At 54.2% G+C, this 22,842-nt stretch overlaps 1 protein-coding gene across 5 annotated transcripts; it reads right to left on the bottom strand.

The window, feature by feature from the left end:
- Positions 1–8,186: 8,186 nt before the first annotated feature.
- LOC112991414 (P2Y purinoceptor 2-like) lies at positions 8,187–20,757 on the bottom strand. 5 transcript variants are annotated; one of them, XR_010392350.1, is made up of 4 exons: positions 20,322–20,757; positions 11,623–11,791; positions 11,305–11,481; positions 8,187–11,184 (listed from the first exon to the last, which is right to left on the bottom strand). XR_010392350.1 is itself a non-coding variant. In XM_064523626.1 (2 exons), exon 2 carries the CDS (start codon positions 17,036–17,038, stop codon positions 16,052–16,054), a length of 987 nt encoding a protein of 328 aa, XP_064379696.1. In that variant the 5' UTR covers positions 17,039–17,249; positions 20,322–20,757; the 3' UTR covers positions 11,886–16,051. The 5 variants fall into 5 exon arrangements, 2 of the variants coding, with proteins under 2 accessions (XP_064379696.1, XP_064379697.1); XR_010392348.1 differs by having other exon boundaries at positions 8,187–11,481; XR_003261290.2 differs by lacking the exon at positions 11,305–11,481.
- Between the last annotated feature and the right edge of the window lie 2,085 nt (positions 20,758–22,842).

The following is a 22,842-nucleotide window of genomic DNA, read 5'->3' as shown; positions in this document are numbered from 1 at the left end:
AGCACTGCTTTTGGGTGATGGCCGTGAACCAGCACCTTCTGCACCCAACCGTGTTGCCCGCGAGCCCCCGACGTGAACGCCTCCCGCCTTGCCGCCCTCCCAGGCTGGATAACTTCCGTAGCACGGCACGCTTTGCCGAGAAGGCGTTGAACACCTGCAAACCTACCTTCTGGGGCGGCTTTGAACAACTAACCCACCCGCAGCTCCCCGGGGTGCCCAGCCACCACAGCCTGCGATGGAGAGCTTGGCTTGCACTCAACGGTCCTGCCGGAAGCAGGACACCGGTCAGGAACGAGGGGATTTTCCCCCCGGCTTCCCCTGTGCCTTCGTGCAGGGCAGCCGGGCTCCTTGTGTGGCTAAAGCCCCCGAAAGCATTTGCGAGCATCGGCCAGTGCAAAGCCCAAGGCAACGGCATCTCCCCGGCGCGTCTGGGGACAGCGTGTGCCGGGGCGGCTCCTTCCCCCGCTGCTCGCAGGTAGATTAGCGAGAAGGCAAAGAGCAGGGTCGGCGCAGGGGAGCCAGCCACAAACATCGTAAACGGATTAGAGGGCACGCTGACCCGGAGCGGAGTTTGTGGGAGCTCTGCCGCACGCAGCGCTCGGGAAGAGGCAGCGTTTTCTGTGTCGGAGGAAATACGAGGGGGTGCCGCATCGGCGGCAGATAAGAGCGGAGATGGCGAGGAGCCGCGGCCTGGAAGTGAAGAAAGCGTTGAGATTAGGCCACGCGTTCCTCCCGGCCAGGAAGCCCGGCGGATCCGGAATAACCCGCCGGGGACGCTGCTCGTTGTCGGGATGCCGCGGGAGGCGATCAAAGGTGGGCCCGATAAGGTGCTTAAGGGTTTAGCAGAGAGCCCCAGCGCCGGCCCTGCCGGCCAGGCAGAGCGACACCGTGTGACACAGCCTTTTCCTCCGCGACCCAGTCCCTCAGCACCGTCCGGTCCTTGACCTCCGAGCCGGCCCCCCGGGGCTGCGGGGTCTGAGCCCTGCCGGATACGGGTGGCTCTCGCCCTCCGCCCTGCCGCGGAGCCGGCGGCCGCTCGCCCAGAAGGACAGGGCTGGGTGTCTCACCCCCCCGTGGCACGAGAAATGCCGGGCACCGCGTGAGCATGTAATGAAACAGGAATCCATTTTTTCTCCCCGATGTTTGCTCCCCCTCCGTTTAAGCTGATAAGCGGCGTGCCATAAGTTAATGGGCAATCCCATCGGCATGTTAGGGACAACGCTGGTGGCATCAGCACGAGCATGCGTACAGCGACCCGTCCAGAGACATCAGCACCGCGCTCAGGTTGGGGTGAGCTGGCGTTGCTCTGTCGCCGTTACACGTTCACTTCCACGCTCTTCTTACCGACCAGCTGAAAATTTCCCCTTGCGGTTAAAACACATTTGAGCAGCAGCAAATCCCCCTGTGCCTAGATGATTGCACCCAAACCACCTTCTCTTCATTCGAGTAATACTGTTACACCTTGTTCTATACACTCACATCTCTATATGTCTACACACACGTATAAACCCGTAATTCTTCGTGTCTGTCGTACTGGAGTCTCACGGGGTTGGAAGTTCATACCTGGGGAACCCAGAGTCCCAACTCAAACGGTACTTTGGTGGCCACCAACACTGTTTTGGTAGCCAAGCACCTCGCCTGTGCTCCTCCTTGAAAGCCGGGAGTCTCACTCAGGCTTAAATCCCACCGAATTTCACCAGCGTGCAGTGGTAAAGCTAAGGGCAGGCGAGGCCAGCAAACAAGCAGCTCAGATCCTGCCCTAGAGAAGCCCCAAAGTGGGGGCTTTGATGGGCGTCCCTTCATCTGCTTCCCTGGGGTGCCTAAGCCAGGTCCAGGCACGGGAACCCGGGTCTTGCTAGGGCTCCCCGTTGGCCCAGCAGAGGCTGGGGCTTGAACCCCCGCTTTGAACCGGGCCAGGAAGGAGTTGAAGCCAGGTTTTTCTTGTCCTTCAACCTCCAAAGACAAGCAAGGGGATATTTTGGCCTGGGGCAAGCGTAGCAGCCTGTCTCTCCACCTCCACCTTTGCCACCAGAGATGAAGCACTCGTCTCGGATTAGTCCGATACCTGCATAGCCAAGCGTTGCCCCTTCCTCCTCATGTCACCCTGGGCTGGTTTTGGCAGCTTCCTGCTCAGCCTGTTTCGGAGGATGCCCTCCTACGCGCTGAACGCGGCTGGCGGCCGGTTCGGGAGGTGAGGACAGCTCTCTGCGGAGGGGTGACTGGGAGATCACGTGTTGCAGCACTTACCTGCCTTGATGATCAAGCGACTTGTTGAAGGTCACAGAGAAACCCTGTTGCAAAGCCAGTGATTCAGCTCCAGCCTCCCGGGTTAGCGTGTAGCTAATGGGCTGCTCCAGCTCCTTTCGCGGAAGGCGCATTGGGGTCCAGTTGCAGGAGGCTCTTGCACATTATTTTGGAGGTTACTTGCAGCCTCAGGGATGCGCACGCACGTTTGTGTGATCGCTCCCCAACCGGCCACGTAAACAGCACTTGCACAGCAGGGCTTTTGCTTGAATTTGCTTTTCAACCCTCTGGCAGTCACTGTAAGCTAAAGGGAAAGAGCCTGTGGGAATGAAGCTTCCTAACGGGACGTGGCGTGCGCGTGAGCTTGGCAAGCCGAGGCAAAGGGGTCCGGTCTCCAGCACGGGGAGCGAGCTGGCGCGGAGGGGCTGGGCAGCTCGGCACGGGGTTTCTCAGCAGCCCAGAGGCCGGATTCGCCTGCGGGCTCGGCTGAGCTGGACAAAGCCGCCAAGCGCTGCCTCGCGAGGGGAAGTTTCTTTTCATCTCTTTCAAGAAAGAAGTCACGAGTTGGAGCATGCTAAAGACAGAGCCAAGCTGAGCTCTGACCCGACCCCTCCAAAACAGCATCGCCGAGACGCAAAACCCAAAGCAGGTGCGAGCCCAGACGGGAAGAGGAGTACGGAGGGTGTGAAGCAGCTATTCGCCGAGCTGTGTTTGCTCCCGCCACGTGGGTAAATGCTGCAGCTCTGCACCCATCGGCAACGCTCTGGCAACCGGCCGAGCCGTGCCAGTAAAGCACTCTGAGCAGAGCCCTGGAGCGAGCAGCGAGCCACGGAAAAGAAAAACAGCAGTATTTATGATAACCGTAATTACGACTGAGAGCAGCCGCAGCGAGCCGGCGTGCCCTGGGTCTGCAGCGATGCACCCGAGCACGGCCGGCGAGCAGCGCCCAGCTCACCGCAGCCGGGCACGCAGCTGCTCTCCCAGCATGTATCCTGTTTAGTAACCCGATTTTGCAGTCTTACACAAATGCAAAGCTTTTTCACTTCCCTCATCGCTGACATCCAGCCCCCCCACACCGCCAGGCCAGGCCAGCAAAACAGCCCGACTTTGTTCGCCAGAATCACGTGGGTTTTTGGAAGAAAATAGGAGCAGGGTTTTTGTTGTTGTCATTGTTTTGAAACTTCAGCATTTACCTAAGACGGTGCTTTTTCTCTTCAGAAGTGATGTTACCTCCTTTGATCAGCTGCTTTCAGGACCTGGAGCTTTAAGGGACAAATGAAGTAAGGCTTTTTAAGGCAGCTCTTAGAGCTTGCAGGATATGGTCCCATCTACACAGACTAAGGCTGCCTTATAATAAGCCGAGGCCTTAGTGCAACTGGGTAGAAGCTTTTTTGAGAAAAGCTCTCTTTCCCCCCCGCCTCAATAGGCCATGTTCTTGCACCATTTTGCACAAGCATTTAAATTTTGGCCAAGGTCGTCTTCAAATTAACCCGTGGCGAAGCAGCCGGCTGTGCGGCAGCGCTTCGGGAGGGAGCACGCTGACGGGCCACAGCCTGAAGCTTGTTTCGTATCCAGAAAAGCAAAGCCAAGATCAGCAGCGCCCCGGGGCCAGTCGCTGCCCTGCCTCTGAGCTGGCTGCACCGGCGCCTCGGTCCAGGTCAGATCAAGTGTGAATCTAAAACCAAATTTAGGGGCCCAAAAAAGAAATCCCTTATTCTGGTGGTGGAGGGGGAAAGACTCACTAAGCCCTTGATTTCGGACTGGTTTAATCCATTTTGCAAGTAGATTAGACCCATTTGATACGAATCACTTTTGCTCCCCGGCAAAGCGTCTCGTTCCTTTAATCTCCTCCCAAAACAGATTAAGCTGAGGCAAGGTCTCTCTTTCTGCGATAAGGCCAACGCGAGCAGTTAACCGCCCTTCGGATGCCTCCTGGGCGGCCGGCTCAGGCAAAGAGCCATCCCGACCCCGTCCTGCACAGGGCGAGGAGGAGGAAGGTCAGGCCGCCTTCCTCCCACCCACCAACGCTGTTTGAACGCTACCAAGAGTCCAGCGGAGTTTCTTGCATTGCTCGGATCTCGGCAACGTCTCCCCAGAGTCCTGCCAGCGATTTCAGTGTGTCCATTGGGACTTCTGCTTTCCCGAAGCCGGACCGCAGGGCTGCTGCGTGCACGGGGCGCGTTTCCACGCGGGGAGGCTGCAAACCCAGAGCTTGGTCTCCTCGACCTCATGGGACTCAGCCTGGAAATGGCAGCGGGGACCTCCCAGTGAAGGCCGGTGGGAGCTGCTCTGGTTTTGCTGGCTTTCCTCCCATGGCACCAGCAGAGCTGCCCCCGTGGTGGGGCAGGGAGTCCCCCCCGCACATCTGGCTTCGGTTACCCCCAGGTTTGGCAGAGGAATCACATCTTTCGCAGCCCTTCTGGGGCAGCCCCCCAGGGCGATGGCAGTCCCGGCTCTGGGGCCGGGCCATGCTCTGCTGGCTTCTCCCTTGGCCCATCCGACGGGAGAGGCTTGTGCTTGTTGCTGGGAGGCTCTTGCCAAAACCAATTTGCTCTTTGGGTTATTGGGGCAACATTTAGACCCATTTAACAGGCTGCAAAAACACCAGCACTGTGGCGAGATAGGCCAACGCTTCTGCTCTGGCTCATCAGCAAGGCTGGCAGCAAGGTTTAAACACTTCAGTGCGGAGAAACCCTCCTCAGCGTTGGTCTGGCCGGGAGCAGAGGCCGCGTTTCGGCACCCAAATCTCTGCTCTCCCTCTTCATTCGGGGTCTCCAAGGCTGACGGGCATCGCATTGCTTCCCGTGCAGCCCCGGGAAGCCGGTGACATTTTAAATCAATTCTCTATTCCACCCCCCCCACCTTTGCCAGGTTGCTAAGCTGGCATTACTCTTTCACTGAGTCCCAAACGGTCTGGGAGCAGCAAGGCTCGGCGAGGGGCTGCTCTCTCCTCCCTGCCTGGCAGCAGAGCCGGGGAGCCTCTCGCTGGCCCGGAGCTCTTCCCTGCCGCCGGCGCTGCTCCGGCTCCCTTCTGCAGCCCGGGACCAGGGAAAACTTCCTTTTGAGCAGCCTGAGTTTGAGCTCTCCATGTGTCAGACGCATTTTGGATTTGCTCGTTAGGAGGAAAACTGCTGGCTCCTGGTGCAAGCCAGCCTGGCATTGCCAGCCCATCGCCGCGGCGCGGTGCAATCCGTTCAGGGGCATCGGTCACCTCCCGGCGCCGTCCCGCGTCCCCAACTCGAGCAGTGCCACCCCCCAGGGCCGCAGGAGGGGTGTAACGCCGCTGGGGGGGGCATAAAATAAATTTATTTTTTTTAAAAGGGGAGGGAAATAAAGGAGATGCTCCCGTTGCTCCATGCTCTGGGCTCCTTTCTGCAGCGAGAATTTCTCTTTCCTGCATCCCAAATCTTCCCTGCCGGCTCCAACCTGCCCCCGCGGGAAGCCAAACCTCCCTGGGGCAGGTAGAGAAACCACTTATGCGGAAAGTTAGCAGAATAAAGCTCTTGGGTGTTTTTAGGCTTTAATAACAGCAGAAACGTGGCTGGAGCCCGGACTCCCGGCATGCCTCGCCCACACCCACCCTTTGCTACGGGATTGCAGCAAATTCCCGCGTGCGGGAGTTGCCGTCCCGGAACAGAGCCTGTTTACAGCAAACTCCCAAGCAGCCCAGCTGCCCGGGGGCGGTTTTCCGCCCAGAGGAAAAGGCTCCTAACAGATATCCGAGCTCCAGCCTGACGTCCAAGGGTGATGCCCCAGGTTTTGCTGCTGCCCAGCAGGCACTGGCCGAGGGGATTTCGTCCGCAGCCCGAGCAGCAGTATCGCAGACGCGGAGGAGCCCCTTCCCGCTCGGTCCGTGGCGCTGCGCTAATTTGGCCACCGCAGACCGGGACGGCAAAGGCTCCCGCGGCCGGGCCGGGCCGCCCAGCACCTCCCATGTCCACCTGCTCTTGAGAAGGCTCCAAACGGCCGCGTCACCCCTTCCCCGTCCTGCAGGCTTTGCAGGCTGTGGCCGCAGGGCTGGCGTGCACGGCATCACTCCGGAGGGTTTCGGAGCCAGCACCGCCGGGGTGGCCCTGGGGACGGCTGCTGATTAACCACGAGGCAGGGAGGAGCGCCGCGTCCTCCGGCTATGCCTGGGGCGAGAGGCCTCACCGGGCAGCCCGCCCGGCCCGGGGGCGATTTCTGCCTGCGCCACTGGGAAACGACAGTTTTTCCCCATTCCCCGGTTCTTGCTCACCAAATCCCCCCCCCAAACCGCCGCGGCGCAGCCTGACCATGGTCCCCTGGTCCCTTTTCCCCCCCAGTCCCCTTTTCTCCAGGGGGGAGCAGCAGCCATGCATTTCCCCATGCAGGAGGGGATTGCTGCCCACCCGGCCCAGGGATCGCCAGCACGTGGGGACTGGCACGGTACCGACAGGGGACCAGGGTGATGCTGCAAGGGGACTTAATTACAGACTTAATTACAACGTTGCCAATACTGCGATTGCTCCCAGCAGCCCTCGCCTCCTGGGGCAGCTGCCGAAGCTGAGCTCCAGGGAACTCGGCCCATCCATCGCGCTGCCGGTGCCCGACCCGGATCCACCAAGGAGGAGCGAGGGCCTGGGGCGCCCCTCGGTTCGCGGCGCGGAGGGCTGCGGGAAGGGGCCGTGAGTGGGTCAGGGGGCAGCTCGGCACTCGGCATCCCTCCGCTCCCCGCTCTGCGCTCTTGGTCCCTGCCCGAGGGCAACCGGCCATCCCCACGCAGGACGCCCCAACGTTCAGAGCCCCGTGGTGGACCCAACCCAGGGCAGCCCGGGGGCTGCTCACCGAGCTCCACCTGCCCCGTGCAGCGTCCCAGGAGCAGCCCCACGCGCCACCCATCCCACATCACCCTCCCCATGTCACCCGCCCCACATCAGCCCAAAGAACGCAGCGCTCAGCCCTCCCCAGTCAAAGCACCCGCTTGCAGCGGGCTTGCACCCAGCTGCCTCCCTGCAGCCTGGTCCCTTCCCCATGGGGCCCGTCCCCCTCGGGGCTTTCAGCCGTGGGGCAGCACCTCCCTCCTCCTGGCCATGGGGGATGAGGGCCCTTGGCTCCCACTGGGGCCATCACCATGCTGGGACCTTGGGGCATCTGCCCTGGGGTATTGGGGCATCTGCACTGGGGCTCTGGGGGATCTCTGCTGGGATCTCTGCTGGGATCTGTGGGATCCCTGCTGGGATCTCTGCTGGGAGCCTGGGGATCTGCCCAGGGACCTGGGGGGTCTCCGCTGGGACAAGGGGCATCTGTGCTGGGGGATCTGTGCTGGGACCAGGGAATCTACACTGGGATCCAGAGGCTTTGTGCCGGGATCGAGGATGTGGGGGTCTGTGCCGAGATGCGGGGAGCTGGGCCGGGGAGCTGCGCCAGGATCAGTGCTGCCTGCCCAGGCACCAGGCCCACGCATGTCCCCCATGCCCGGCCCATGCCACGCAGCCTGTGTCCCGGTGAGCCCCCGGTGCAGGCTCTTCCCGCAGCCCCGTCCCCCCTCGGGGACGTCCTCGGGGCAGTGCCAGCCCCGGGGAGCGGAGGCAGGACGAGCGCAGGATGCTACGGATGGAGCTGCTACCTTTTGCACCTGGTGCAACCGGGGAGAGGGGATTAACCGTGCCGTGCCTCAGTTTACCTGTCTTTACCATGCCCATGCTTCAGTGCGTCCCCGAGCCCCACTGCGCAGTGCATGGGTCTGCGCTCCCACGGGTCCTTCCTCGGGCGGAGGGAGACCTTTGCGCAGCATCGCTCAGCTGCGGCGGTTTGGCCAGCGGCGAGGCCTCGCCTGCCCTGTTATCTCCCGGCCAAACAGGGAGAAGCCCGGTCCTCCGAGGTGGCTGGATTTTGTGGTTTTGGCATTTGGCCTTTTTGAACCAGAAACCTCCAAAGTCCTGCCTGCCAAATTCAGGATTTACAGCCTGACTTTCTAGTACTTCCTTTCGAGCTGGTTTAATTGCTCTGACACACCGCCGTAAATTATCGAGCTACAGAGTGGAAGCTGGAGAGTTCAAGGTGACCTGGGAGCATCATCAGGTGCCTCCTGCCGCGCCGCCCCAACACTCGCGTCTCCAGGGGGGACGGAGCCCCAGGCCTCCCTGCTCCCGCTCCGCGGGGTCCCCTCCGCTCGCCCCGGCACCGGGCTGGGGCGGGACGCCGGGTGGCACCAGCCAGCCATGCCGGGGCCACCGTGCGTCTGACCTGGGTCAGCCCAAGCCAGGCCCTGCCCGAGGCGGGGGGCCGTGAGCGGGGCTGCCCCAGCCGCTCGCCCCGGTGCGTTTCCCGGCGGTGGGAGAGGCCCGGGACAGCGTGCCGCGGCATGACTCAGAGCAGCTGAACAGCGGCCGAGCGCAAACAGAGCCAGCGTTGCGGCCCGGGAGCTGCGCAGCGCCCGCCTGGACTTCGCTCTCCTTCGGTTCCTCGGTGCAGTTAAAAAAATGCATTTCATTATTATTTTCTTGTTAGACAAATAACTTTCAGCAGGTACAAACAGAGCTGCTATTGTTCCTCTGTTTTCCTTCTCTGCTGGCACAGCCTGTTTTTTCAGCCGTATCGGTGCCGCGGCAGGGATTAGATTGCAGCGCTGGGCTGGGGCGGCAGATGCCCTCCAGCTCTCCTTGGTGCAGGCGAGAAGCAGCACCTCTCTGCCCGGTCCCCAGCTGGCAGGGTGCCCCGGGGTGTCCCCTCGCTGTGGTGGCCATCCCACCGCTGCTCGGGAGGGCCATCCTCCACGTCCCACGGGAGCTGGATCCGAGACAGCTGCGGGAAAGGCTCTCTGGTTGCCCTCGTGCTGAGGTCCGCTCATCGGGGTCAGACCAGCGCTTGTGCCATTGGCACGGACTGGCCATCACACAGGTCGGTGGTTGTCACAGCCGGGTCGTTTTGCACCGAGCCGCACACACCAGCTCCGGCTCCTGCTGCAGCCCAAGCTTGCACCGAGCTGGATCAGCCAGAGGCAGCCAACGGGTTTGTAAGGTTCAGCTTAATTCCATAACGGGGAGGAAATAAATGTTCTTGTCTTCTAGGAAGAAATGCAGCTATACGGCAGTGAGAGAGCGTTCCTTTCCCAGCCCAAGTGGACTCTGGCCCTTGTTGTGTTAGTTTTGGTGGGATCAGCCCTGGCTAAGCAGCTCTGCTGGGACTCAATCCAGCTTGGTGTGCGGCTAAGCAGGAGGCCTGTGCAGCAGGTTTCAGTGAGTGTTTTCTTTTTACCAGAAATGGTTCCTGGGACATTCAAAGGCACCTCTGGGGGCAGGAGTTACAACTCTCATTGATTTTTAAACGATTTCCAGATCCCAGTTGTTGCCTTTTCTGTCCAGCTCATAAGGCACCACAGTCCTGGTCACCTTCCCAGTATTCCCATCTATGTGCCCTGCTTTCCCACTCAGGCATGAGCCAAAAAGCTTCCTCCTCTTCATGCAAATCCCTCTTGCAAACATTTGTTCTGCATGAGTCTCCATCATAATCAGCCCTGGAGATCTGTGGGAGATTTCAAGATCCTCCTCGTCAGGAGAGGAGTTTTCAAGGCCAGCTTTTTGGCCATTAGAAACAGGAGAAGCCAACACAGGGCTCCAGTTTGCAGGTCTCGTGGGACACAGCATTTACATTTCGAACCACTGGATTCATGCAAGTCACATCCCAATGACCAGCTTCCAAGTTTTTCTAAGTCCAATTCTAACTGTTGTGGGCACACAGCTCAAATGCAGCTCTTCCTCTCACCTTGATGTTTGCCAAAATTAGCTGCTAGAGCACAAAGACTGCAAGTCTTGCAATCATTTCAAAGCCAGTTTAGTGATTTGGAGCCCTGACTCCTGATTCTTGAGCTGTTGGAAGAGGAAGGACACTTTCCTGGCAGGCACCAAGTCAAGGTAGCGTCCAGTTAATGCCGTAAGAAGGCTAATGAGTTGATCTTTGGTGTGGCATGCTCATCCTGGTTGTGGTTATGTTTTATCACCTCATAAACAGGAAGCACATTTGCAAGTCACCAGCTAAAAATGTGGGCAAGTGACCGTCCTTCCTCCCAGGTAAATTCAGGTGAGCAGGTCCTGGTACACTGGGTTGCCCACACACCAGACCAAAGCTGACAGAATCCTAACGCAATGAATTAAATACCTAAAAGTCCTCAGCCCTGCACAGGACACAGGGAGGCAAATCTGAAGGCATTCCCAAGCCACACGTCACTAGCCAGCTGTCCCCAGGGAGTCCTTGCTCACACAGGAAAGTGCTGTGAATGTTTGGAAGGACTCTGGCATCATAAGAAAACCACTTTGCTCCTTACACCATGGGTTCGATCCATCATCTTTTCTACTCATCGTGTTTAATGTGCAGTTGGGCTGACATTTTCCTGGGGCAGGGAGAGTTGATACACCATCTTTGCTGTGCTATTTGGTGAGCTTAAAGACCAGAAAATAAAATAAAAGCTGATGGGTCAAAATTGGACCAGGACCTCCATGTCTCCTGTTCATAAAGCGGGACTTGGTGCAGTGGTGATTTTCTGGGCGTGGGTTCACAGCGGCTTTTCCAGAGGGCAGCCATGCTCTACAAAGACTCAGCTGTAACACTCAGTGTATCAGGAAGTGTATTTGCCTGTTTGTCGCCTTTGAGTGGAAAGACTCCTGCCCCTCACTGAGTGCCTGACGGTTGGCTGGAGGACGCAGGGCGCTGAACCGACACCGCGCGCATTCCCGCAGCCGTGCCTGCAGCGGGCTCCCGGGCTGAGCTCAGGTGAGATCCATCATAGCGCTGTTGACAGCAGTGCTTTAAAGGGTCAGAAGGATTTAGCAGACCAATAATAAGATTACGGAGCCTGTTCCCTTGGTGACCACTGTTCACATGAGCTCAGTCATTACCTGAACCCTTTACACTCTGTTCATCCAGACCTGGTAAAGCTCTGCCATGTGCACAGTGAGCGGTGACCTGATAGTTTTTCCCAGCCTTAAACAAGGGGAAAAAAAGCAATATTATTGATAACCACAAGCCTTCTCTGTGCACCTTTAACAAAAGGAACCTCATACCGTGACCCACCAAAGGGGACAGCAACCCCGCCATGCTCACATGCTCCAGTCTGCGCAGACCAGACCATCGGCAGTTCATCTCTCGGGATGCGTGAAGGATGGGGCAGCCCAGAGCAGCGGCTTTGCCATGTGAACCAGTCTAGAGATGAGTGTTAATCACGGCCAAGGTCTGTAACACTTCTGCTGGGCCTGAGCTTCCCTCTCCCCTTCAGCGCACCTACAGGGAATTAGTGGAAGGAGAGCCCCCATTTGCCTATCTCAGCCCTTGATTGTGTTTCAGGAGGGAACCAGGGGCGGGAGGTGGGGGAATCAATGTGAGCTTAAACTAGTTTGGAAAAGGCTGGTGAGATTCAGAAACCTGAAAATGGCAGAGGTCAATCTTCCAAAAACATCCAGTATCTTCATCTCCTTCTGGATCCAGTCAAGACGCAACTAGCAAGCAGTGATAGTCTGGATACCCAAGTAATGCCATGGCCAGGCTCCTTATAAGCATGCATGAGTTCCTCTCAGCGCAGCATAAGAATAACCTTAAAAAGTGAAAAGCAATTGCTTAAAAGCATTGTCCTCATAGCAAGTGAAAAGGGACTGTATTCCCCAAAGTTCCCTAAGATCAAACATGTCTGAGATGTGATGATTTTATTAGAGTTACTATAATAATCAATAACTGCTCAAAGGAAGTAAATGTGATAAGACTTGTGGTGGTACTTGCTGTAGATTTTGTTTTTTAAATGTAAAATACAATATTCACTTGCAAGAATGCAGACACATTCTGGTTCCTGAACATTTGCCATATCTATACTTGACTGAACAACTGTTGGTTATAAAGCCGGTTGTTCTGGATGAATTAGTAACTGTCAATTACTAAAGAACAGAAAGGTAAATGTTGACTTGGAAAGCATTTAGCATCAAAATTATTAGAGTTATGCTCCCTGGTGGAATAAGAAGGGATTATCCTGATTCAGCTCCTCCCTGATACTTGCTTAGCCAGGTTTTGAAATACGAGGCTTCAGCTTTCAAAATTGTTTGGCACTTTGGCGAATACCCACAACTGAATGAGTTACTGGCAGCTGGCAACTAATCATCTATGCTGTCAGCAGAGACAGTCACCTTTTCCACGGACAAGTACAAATGTCCCCTTCTTTATATACCAAAGCAATAACACAAAAATATTTCCACCTCTGAGAGCCCAAAACCAAGCTGCTGTTTAATGCCACCCACATGCCTACATGAGGCAGGACTTTGGAGGCTACTTGAATTTTGCAATGTGATTTATCCAACAACAATGTTACTAACAGCAGGGAATGACACCTTTTGTCTGATCTTGCAAGGCACATTAAAGACACAAATTCCACTAAACGTCACAACAACCCCCATGTGAAGCCAGTGGGCAGGTGTTAGAGAAAGGCCAAGTTAAAACATGAGTCTCTCAACCTCTTCTACCCTGCTCTTGATGCCAGTTTCTAGCATAAATACATTCTTGTTCTATATCTAATTCAAGAGTAAATGCAGTATTTTCTGGGTTAGGCTGGCAGATAGCAAGTGATGCATTACAGAAGGGAAGGAGTGGGCACAGAGGCAACTCCAACAGCCGAGGTACCCAAGCAAGCCTGCCCTGGTGTCCTCCAAGGGCCTCACAGGGCTGAACTGGAGTGCTAAGAAACAAAACCTTTACAAAAATCCCGGCTACAACCCATTTCCCCCTTGGAGACAGCAACTACCTCCCTGTGCTCACCATGGTACTAATAACAGGAGTTATTATAGTGTCCTCCAGAGAACTTGCACAAAATCAAGATCTCCCTGTGTCTGGCTTTGTTCATACAAGTAGCAAAAGACAGTTACTATCCCAGAAGATTTTCGGTGGAAAGAGGCAAGACTGAAAAGGGAAGGACAATCAGTCCTGTTTCAGAGATGGAGAAGCGAAACATGAAACCTCTTTCGTGCTCGTGAAGTTTAAAGCGAAGTCTAAAAATAAACCCAGAGCTTCCAAGCTGTTGCCTTAACTAGAGGAGCATCTCCTTTCTCTACCACTCTAGTTCCTATCTCTAATGCTTGGTCTGTTGCCTTCTTTCCCATAGTTTGCAACACCATAACACCCTATGGCCACATGAAAACTTGCTCAGAGGTGCAGAGTCATTTATTCAGCACAAATTCTGCTTGGTTGGTTCTGTTTCATGCAGAGATGAATCAAGCCAGGGCACAGGGAAGTGCTGGAGCACATGACGCTAAAGGAAATGTCATTACAGTTCTGCCCACTCACTCTTTTTAGAACAATTTTTGCACCTCACTTTCCCTTGTGAATATCTAGTTTGGAGCTCACGTAATTGGAGCCTTCAGCACTGCTCTCCTCATGTCCTCAGACATGAAACTCAGGGTAACAAGGGCACCCCTCTCCCACAGAATTTTATATATATATGTATTTTAAGTTATATTCTATTTCTGGTCTGTCTTTTGATTGCAAAAACCCCACAAAACTTAAAGTATGTGCAAAGCAGGAAGCATTGCACCCTCTCCCGAGCTTTTGGCAAAGATTGTTTTAGCTGTTTGCTGCTCCAAAGATCTGTTACCTCCTGCCCAGTTCAGATCAGCCCAACACTGCAGGGCCGATCTGCTTCGTCCATCCAGTCCGTTCACCTCCCATGTCAGCCCAGTATCCCTGTGCTCATCCTGCCTTCCGTCAGCACCCAGTTCCCAGCCATCCTGGCCAGCACGAGAACTTCTGCCTGCCAGCTCTTCCCCCTCCATCGCAGTCAGCCCAGCTCCCAGCTCACTGGTTTTGTCCCCGTTAGCTCAGTCCCTTCCGCTTCCCTCTGCTCCCGCTGGGCTCCTTCCCTTCTTCCCCTCAGGCAGCAGCAGAGAAGAGAGCGGCCACTTCCCACCACTCCAGAGAGACAGGGAGAAGTAGTCATTTGTCCCAGGGCTGTTGGGCTCCCTGGGGCCCAGGCACCCGTCTGCACTGGGTGCTGGAGGGAGAAGAAGGTGCTGCAGCACAGTTCACTGCTGCAAGGCGTACGGGCTGTTGAACGAGAGCAGCCAGCCGACAGGCATCTGGGCCTGCTCACCTTCAACTTCATGCAAACCAGGCAAAGTGACAAAACAAAATAAGGCGCCAGCTTCGCATTTAGTCTCCAGGTTTCTGCATCCTTCACTTGTTCTCATCTAAGAGGCCTTTTTCTCCCCAGGCTGCCACCCAGCACTGTGGTGGAGGTAGCTCCCTGCACGCTTTCAACCCAGTTTCTAAGGACCAGAAACCGTCTCCTGAGCAGGGCATTTGCACACCCCTGTTTCCCAAGCCTTTCCAACGGACTAAACGCAGGGTTCCTACCAGGCTGATAAAGCTGTGAGGGGCAGAGCTTGGATCCACTCACTGCAAGCCCTGCAGTGACACCATGATAGTGAGCACTACAACATTTTTCATAACAAAATCGTCATCATCTTCCACAGCAGGGTTTGAACAGCATCATTTTGAAGATAATCCTTCTGCTGGTAGAAACAGCCCAAGAGCTCAGGCCCAGCTGGTGTCAGCCTGGAAATACCAGGGAGGGGAAGGAGCTCTTCACCACCTCTCTCAGCCCCACCTTCTAGCCTGTTTTCCCAGGGCATCCTACAGAGTAAATTTTACCTTTGCCCTACAGAGAGACTGGCATGGTTTAAGATTTAAAGCCTCAGACAATTCCTGAGTCATCACTGATGTCGTAGTTGTCAAGGAGCCGCAAGAGTAGGCTGCTCCGCAGGGGAAGGGGAGCTGGAGGTGAGGGTGACAGCGAGGCAAGACGGGTAGTGTCCTCCTTGCCAACGGTACAGTCCCACAGGACCCAAACAAGGAGAGCAGAGAAGGTCTAGGGTTCATAACCGGGGGCAGCCAGAGTCCAGGTTGCCAGACAAGTCCACACTGGTGAGACATGGTCCAAGGTCAAGCCAGGAAGTCGAGTCACCAAGGCAAGGTCAGGATCAGCAAGGATTATAGCACCTTCTCTGGTGATGCTGGGACTGGATCAGGCCACTTTCTACAGGGATCGAGTTTTTATTCTAAAATGAAACAAGGTATTGTCCACCTTCTGAAAACCAGGCTTCAGGGGCTCATCACCCTTCCCCAGGCAATTTCCCCTACCCATGCATCTCCCTTCTGTGCTGCTCATCCACGGATCGCCACTTGCCACCTTTTACTTCCACCTGGGAAGAGCCAGCAGACAGGTGAGACTGAGCTGGGCCCCGTCACAGCAGCACCCAGGTCAGGATTTACTCCAGCGACTGGGGAGCTGCTGACCTCTGTGCTGCCAAGGGAGAAACCAGGCATCTGGAAGTGGGTTAAATTTCCCTGTGCCTTGGTGCTGAGCTCAGAGTCCTCAGCTCACCACTCGCAGAGACACTGCTCCTGATGAGAAAGAAAAAGCACAGCAAAATGTTCATGGGCAGGAAATTCCTTCTGCAGGATGGCCATTTTCACAGGACTTTCTCCTGATTTATGACTTCAGATGTAAATTCTTCCCATTTCCTCCTTGCCTCCGACAGGTTTTGACTTCAGTAGTGCAAAGAAACCTACACTTCGGAGATCCAGTTACTGGTCTCTGTGTAGCTGCCAGTTTATAGGGTATGACCAGGAGAAGCAAGCAGTCAGAGCTTTCTCGTGTACCATGGAGTCCCCACCTGCAGGAACGACCTCTCAGCAATGCTGGGGAAACATAGAGAAACTCTGAAACTCTTGCAGTTCTGCCAGGCTGAATTGCCACCAGCGGCTCCGGGGACTCTGGGGACAGTACAAAACGAGGAAGAAGCTTAGGATCTGGCTCTTAGAGTAAACAACCACCCTGTTGGATCCCCTGGGAAGGCCTTGAATGGTTCCCAGACATTTCATGCTTTGTGCCCCAGTGCCTGTGGAAAGAGTCAGCAAAGCTCTTCTTAAACTTCTCATTAGCAAATACATAGATCAGGGGATCCAGGCAGGTGTTTGCCATAGTGAAGACCCAGCAGACATAGTAGGCAACTTCCACTTGGTGCAAGAGCTCGCAAGACATGCTGTAGTATTTCACAATTACGCCCACGGTCCTGCAGATGTGCAAAGGCCCAAAGCAGACAGCAAAAATCACCAGAGACACTGTTATCATCTGTAAAGATCTTTTCTTCATCCTCTTGCCTCTGGAGCTTTTATTTGCTGTTTTAGCAATGGCAGCTCCCAAAAGAGCACCAAAGGCCAAGGAAATGGCAAAGGGGAGAAGGAAAGAGAGTAAAGTTACAACCATGTTGTAGGAGAAGTAAACAGAGGTCAACTCTGACTGGTGAATATTCAGGCATTTTGGTGAGCCATTGACAAGTGAAGTCTTGAGGAGGAAGAAGAAAGGCAGCCCTTGGACAAAGACGACAAGCCACACAAACAAGCACAGCTTCCTCAAGAAGGTCTTCTTCTTCCAGAAGGATTTGTTCTTGTACCGTACAACAACAAAGTACCGGTGAATGCAGATGAGCATCAGGAAATAGATGCTGCTGTACACGTGGGTGGCATGCAGGAACACTTCTAGCTGGCAGAGAAACTGCCCAAACGGCCACTGGTTGCCCAGGCTGAAATAGGCAATCCTGAATGGAGCAGCAGGGATGATCAGGACATCTCCGAGGACCAGGCTAAACTGGAGGATCATGCCTGAATCCCACTTCCTGATGCGGAAGCAGAATACCCAGAAGCTCACGCCGTTCAGAAGCACACAGCCCAGGAGAAGCAGGGTCCCCACGGCAGGGATGGCGGGGTGCAGCACCTGGGGCACACAGTCTGTGCTGGTGTTCATGATGGTGAGGGAGGCCCGCGGCTCTAAGGACTTAGGAGAAATCTTTGCGCTGCTGAGACCCGACCTACAAAGGATGAGGTGGAAAAGAGAAAGCAGTGAAACCAGGGCTCATCATCTTGCCTCGTGCAAGTTGAGGCTGAGCTTGATCGGAGGCAACAGTAGCGCAAGTAGCAGAGGCCGGTTTTCAGACAGGACTGCTGGTCCTGAAGATCTACGGCCAAAAGACAACCGCTGATTATCCCAGCCACCAGAGAATGAGACCAGGTAAATGTAAGAGGCCACAACTTGCTTTTCACAAGTAAATACAACGCAGTGGGAATCAGGCTTAAACTTGCTATGCCCAGCTTGGCTTTCTTTGACTGTGCTGCAAAAGAAAGAGAAAGGGCTACAAGGAACCACAGAAGCAGTTTAAATGTTCATCACTACTAACTCTTGAGGGGAGAAGATGAAATAATGATGCTGTTACTGCTTGGCTCCAAAAGCCTTTGCCTTTCAAATCATTTGTAAGATCCCAACATCGCCACACTGCAGTGATTTTGGCAGGTTTTGTTACAACCCTGTTAGCAAGCAGCTCCCTGAAATACTCCCTGTCCACTATCAGATTCACAGCTCTGCAGACAGAGCAGCCCACACGCACGCCTCAGGCCTCCTTGCTCAACTGGCATGTCCAGACCTCTTACTACCGGTCCTGCCAAGTACAGTGTAACATCCCATCGGGTACAAGGTGCTGCTGTTTATTTACAGCCTGGGGAAGGGAGCATCTCTGCTGCACGAGCTGGGCCTCTCTCGGAAGGGAAGGCCGTGGGCCAGGCTGCTGCTTGCTCCCTCTGCCAGCGCTGGCTAGTGCCTTGTAGGTAGCTCTTTATTACTGGCCGCACAAATAGCTGTCAGGCTGGCCAGGCGCTTTCCTGCCTCAGTTGTGCAAGGAGAAGGAGACTCCAAATGCAGCTGGAAAAATAAATGGCCCTGCCACCATCCTGCTCTGTGGTGCCCGGAGGAGCACAAGGCGGAGAGGCTGGAGGACAACCGAGGCGCATGCCTCCTGTTTTCTCATGCTCCTGTCTCCCCGGCAAAGGTGCTGGGTTATTACAGCTCTGCTCATAACATGTTTCTAACCTTCGCTGAGGCCCGTACGAGTTGTTTGCTAGCTCCTGGCTAGGAAGGTCAGGCGGGGAATCCTCCTGCATCCCAGAGGACCAGGTCAGGAGCGTTCCTGAAAACCTCTCCTTGGTCAGCCATCACGTGAGTGCTACTCTTAGCGGCAGTGACGAATGCTGCTGACCTGCTTCCTCTGAGTCCAGAACTAGCAAAACCTCTGGAAGATTTAAGCAGAGAAACTGAATGACCGCCTAAGAATGATATTGCCAGTTAGGCAAGGCCAGGGTGCCTACAGCTAAGTAGAGTGTCTACACAGTGTGTCTACACAGTGAGACGGCCCCAGGTTGTGTTCGCAATGAGCGTACACACTACCCCAAAGTTGCTTTTTAAATTCTCCAGAATTATAACTACAGAGTGACCCAAATTCATGCCAGGCTCCTGTTGGCAGGAGCGACTGAGAGGTGAGGAGTGAGACCATCACAGCCAGCACTGAGGTCTGCCTGACAGGCACCAGACCCTGTCCTTTCTTGGGCACAGCTTATAGGCCTGCTGGCATCTCACCAGCAGGTTGAATGCTAGGCAAATACATCCTTAATAAAGCACTTACATGGCCATTTGGAGGCTTACAGCTGTATCCAAATGATTCTGAAACCAGTTACCATTCTTTTGCCTAAGTTTAAGCAATTGGATTTACACCCTAGTCCTAATATCGGTCATTGCTCTCTCTGCATTTGGGATGTAATTGTGCTGCAGCCAGGCATCTCCCAAAACTGCTCATGGCCACTTTGGGATAATGGCTCTTTGCAGTGAGCCATTTCCAGGAGGACTGTTGTTAGCCTTCCTAGCCAGGCCCCAGCAACGAGTAGCTGGCCTGCGCGAGACCTGCAGTGGCAGTGGTGACAGGTTGCCTCTCTGAAACCCACATCCAGAGTGATGGGACAGGGCTGCTGCTGGGACTGACTACACGGGAAAGAACAGGCTTGAAGGAGTTACCTGGGACTTGCTCACAGCTGGAGTGCTCTTAGAAACGGGCACCTTCCTTCTCTCCTGGCTTCTGTCGGCTGTAGAAACTTGCAATTAAGATGCACCTTTCTGCTTGCTCCACGATGACTGAACGTGGTGGCTGCTGAAGGAACCTGGCTTGAACAGCCGAAGTTCCTCTCCACTCGGGATTCCCCAAGACTGGAGGAACACAAGGTGCCGTTTCCTCATTCTAGCTTTTAACTCCCATTTCAGCTAAACCAGCAGTCTGAGCCATGGGCAGGGGATAGAGGAGTGCTAGTTATTAGCTGCTAAACTGTCAGCTAAAGAGATTGGATTCCAGTGCATAAAGGTGTGTTGATATTGCGGACATACATGCTTCCATTAACACTGCGTAGCAAGCTGCCTCTGCCTCTCACTGCTTTTGCCCCAAAACTGAATCTTTCCAAACTAAGAGCTTTTTATAAAGATTTGTAGCTACCTTCTGGCATCATTATCCACAAAGCTTTCCAGCTGATCCCTCCAGAAAACCCAGATTAGGGCCAGCCCATTGCAGAGAGCAGCCTCGCTGGTGACAAACAGATTCTTTCTTTTCTTCCCAAAGCAGAACGACTGCAGCTTGAGCAGCTCAGCCCTCAGGGTGACGGGAATCTGCAGGGCCATCACCTTCACTTTCCTTACACTAGTGAGTATCTGGGTTTGACGCATGGATTGACCCCATTCTGCAGAAAGCTAGTTTTAATACTTATGGCAATTTATTTATGAAGGAGGCAGGGAATTTCTACTCTGAGCGAGAGGAAAAATGAGCAATAAGAAGAAAACAGCTAAGAATTACTCAAAAAATTGAAATCAGCCTTAACTTAACAAAGCAAAGCAGAAAAAGATGCAATTTTCACTTAACTTGAAAGGGAATTATGCAAACCATTAGCCATACACCTATCTCAGGAACAGCAGTAGAAGTTAAAACTAATCTGGTTTTGAAGTAAAGAAATCAAGACTAGGATCCAACCCTGCATCTCTGAACACAACTGGAATTTTGATCACTCTTTATGTAAAAAAATTCTCCTGTTTTAGCCCCTGTGGAACCTCATTGCACAGGTTTACATTCATGGAGAGTTTTGCCTTTATGAGTTGGTTCCTGTATGCGTTGACTGTTAAAATAGCATATTAATAAAATGTTGCACTAGCCATGTGGGGGACTTACCCACTTGGTCTGCGGGGAGTCAGCCGGCAGGGCTTCAGCAGGGGAGCTCTGGCCAGCAGCAGAGGCAGCGGCAGCCGAGTTCATTCAAACTTGCAGAGAGAAGAAGAAATGCGGAGCAGGAAGAGGCTTCTGCAATCGTCCAGTTGTATGACGAGAAAGAGAGCTCAGTAGCGAAACTGCAGCAGTTCAGAGAACTGCACGTGGCAAAAGAAAAAGCTGATTTACAGGAACAACTTGCTTTGCTAGAAGCCCTCCAAAACTGGGACCTTCCTGAATCGCTCTTACCAGGGGCCTGGGAGGCAGCTGGGCGTGAACCGCGGTCCCTGCAAGTCGCCAACACAGGCAAAGCGATTGCTTTGACCAGCGGCACATAACCTGGCTCCAAAGGGCAGCAGGGAGTGGGGTCCAGCCGCCTGCAGCAGCGTGGAGCGGTGCAGAGCCTGGCAGGGCTGAGCCCACGCTGCTCCCCAGCTCGCCGGGATGCCTTGCGGGCCGGCAGACCCAGCCGCTGGGCTGCTCGTGGTGAGCACGGCAGGAGCGGCCAGGGCTTGCAGGTACTGCAGACACAAGTGGAAGTATGTGAGTGACGGTAACCTCAAAGGCAGAATTTAACCTCAGGTGGGAGAATTCGGCTCTCTGCCTTTCCTGGTAGGACCCAGTCCAAGATCTGCAGCATTTAAATTCAGCAGCTTTGGAGTGCTGCTTGCTCTTTTGACTCAGTAAAAGCTGTAGATTCAAAGGGATCGTAAAACTCAGATGGGACAGAGTAACCTTTACTCACACCAACATAGTGTGTGCAGAAAAGAAGGAAAAAAACAGTATGCATCATGCTCTAAGGCAAGAAACGTGAGTTTCTGACACCAGCTCTCTGTTTCTTTCCCAGGCAAATCAAAACCCACAAAGGGTTTTGCTGAGATATTCAGAGGAAGCTCTCCAGTACGCTGACTCCAGTGCTTTTCTGATCCAAGTCAAGACCTAGTGAAAATCACTGCCGTCAGATACAACTGGGGACAACTTGTCCAAAATCTTTGCTTCATAAGGCAGGACAATACCTATAGTTGAGACTAAAAGCCCAGAGGGTGAAATACTGATGCTCCACCCCAAGGAACTCTATGGGGCCAGATGGAAACGGTCCCTATGGGAAGGGTATTCTGGTCAAAATTTGATCTTTTAAATCCTCCCTAAAAGCTTCTGCTACCTGTCAGCACTGGAGTATCTGGGGCCTTTGCTGGCCTGGCTTGTAAGTGCCAGTACTTCTTAAACCATTTCAAGACAAAAGGGAAGTTTCTAAGAATGTGGTTTAGAGTATATTCTACAGCCCATGGAGACTATTTAGAGCAGAGGCTGCAGCCCACACAACCTGCCGCCTGAGGACTTTATCTAACTTGATCTAAGCCATATAAAGTAACTTCCTTTTATAGCATTCTGCAGTACTTGATGGGAAGTGCTCCATATCACGTCCTTGAGTGAGGGTCTGTGGTAGGGTTTAGAGTAAATGCTTCATTCATTCCTTTTTTTTTTTTCTTTTATCATACAGATCATGGCTCAGTGCTGCGGCTGGTGCTGTGTAGATGATGTTGCTGGCTTCTCGGGGGTTCCTATTCAGAGGTACTTTCTGTGTAACATGAACTAGGGGAAGCAGAAGGCTTTCCTGGAACAGGAATCTGACCTTTTAAATGCTGCTGGTTGAGAATAACTAATCCCACCAGCCCTTGCAAGGGGAGCTGGGGTGGCAGCAGCCCCACAGTAGCAGCCCGCATGCACCCATGCCCCCGGCACAGCCCTTCCTCACTGGGGAGTCACCCCCTTCCCAGACACAAAGGAGTAAATGTGTGTCCGTGCATCTCATGGAAAACCACCTGGGCTGCTGTGAATTCACAGCCACACTCACCTGAGGCAGACTAGGAGAAGGAGCCGCAGTACAGCTCCACAGCACTGCAGACACAGCTGGACCGCCCGTCAAGTCTCCAAGCCATTGCCCGGCTTCCCAGAGAGCGCAAAATCAGACCCAAGCCCTCCCAGGGACTTAAGTTGCATCAACAGACAGACATAAGCTCACTGCCCTTGTCTGCAGCCATCTTAGCCTGGACCTTTGGCCAAGCCAGTAAGTTCTGCAAATACCATCTTGAAGGCAATCTCCCTGCGAGTGTCCTGACTCCGGCCATGGCATTGCATTGCTCACTCTGGGCTGACTCAGGTCTTTGTGGATCCAAACCACCACGGACTGGTGGATCAAGAGCACTTTGCTGCTGCCAGCTCCCACTGCAAGGTGCATTTCTTTGGCAGAACCTTCTCCAGCGTAGATGCAGAACGATTCGGATACTTACAAAAAACAAGGCAAAACCTACAACCAAACAAGACAAGACCCTGTATTGCAGTCACGTGTTCCTCTGCAGACAGGACAAGAGAACAAATGTGTTATTAACTCAGCAGCAAAGACGAGCATAGTCCTATCACAGAATCACCTGTTATACCATCAGTTGTCCCTCTGGGGATGGCTTGCAGCCACAGCCTGCGCTGG

The sequence above is a fragment of the Dromaius novaehollandiae genome, chromosome 20 (genome assembly GCF_036370855.1).
Source record: "Dromaius novaehollandiae isolate bDroNov1 chromosome 20, bDroNov1.hap1, whole genome shotgun sequence".
NCBI lineage: Eukaryota > Metazoa > Chordata > Aves > Casuariiformes > Dromaiidae > Dromaius > Dromaius novaehollandiae.
Note: the sequence above shows the minus strand (reverse complement) of the source record. Positions and strands in the feature narration are given on the sequence as shown.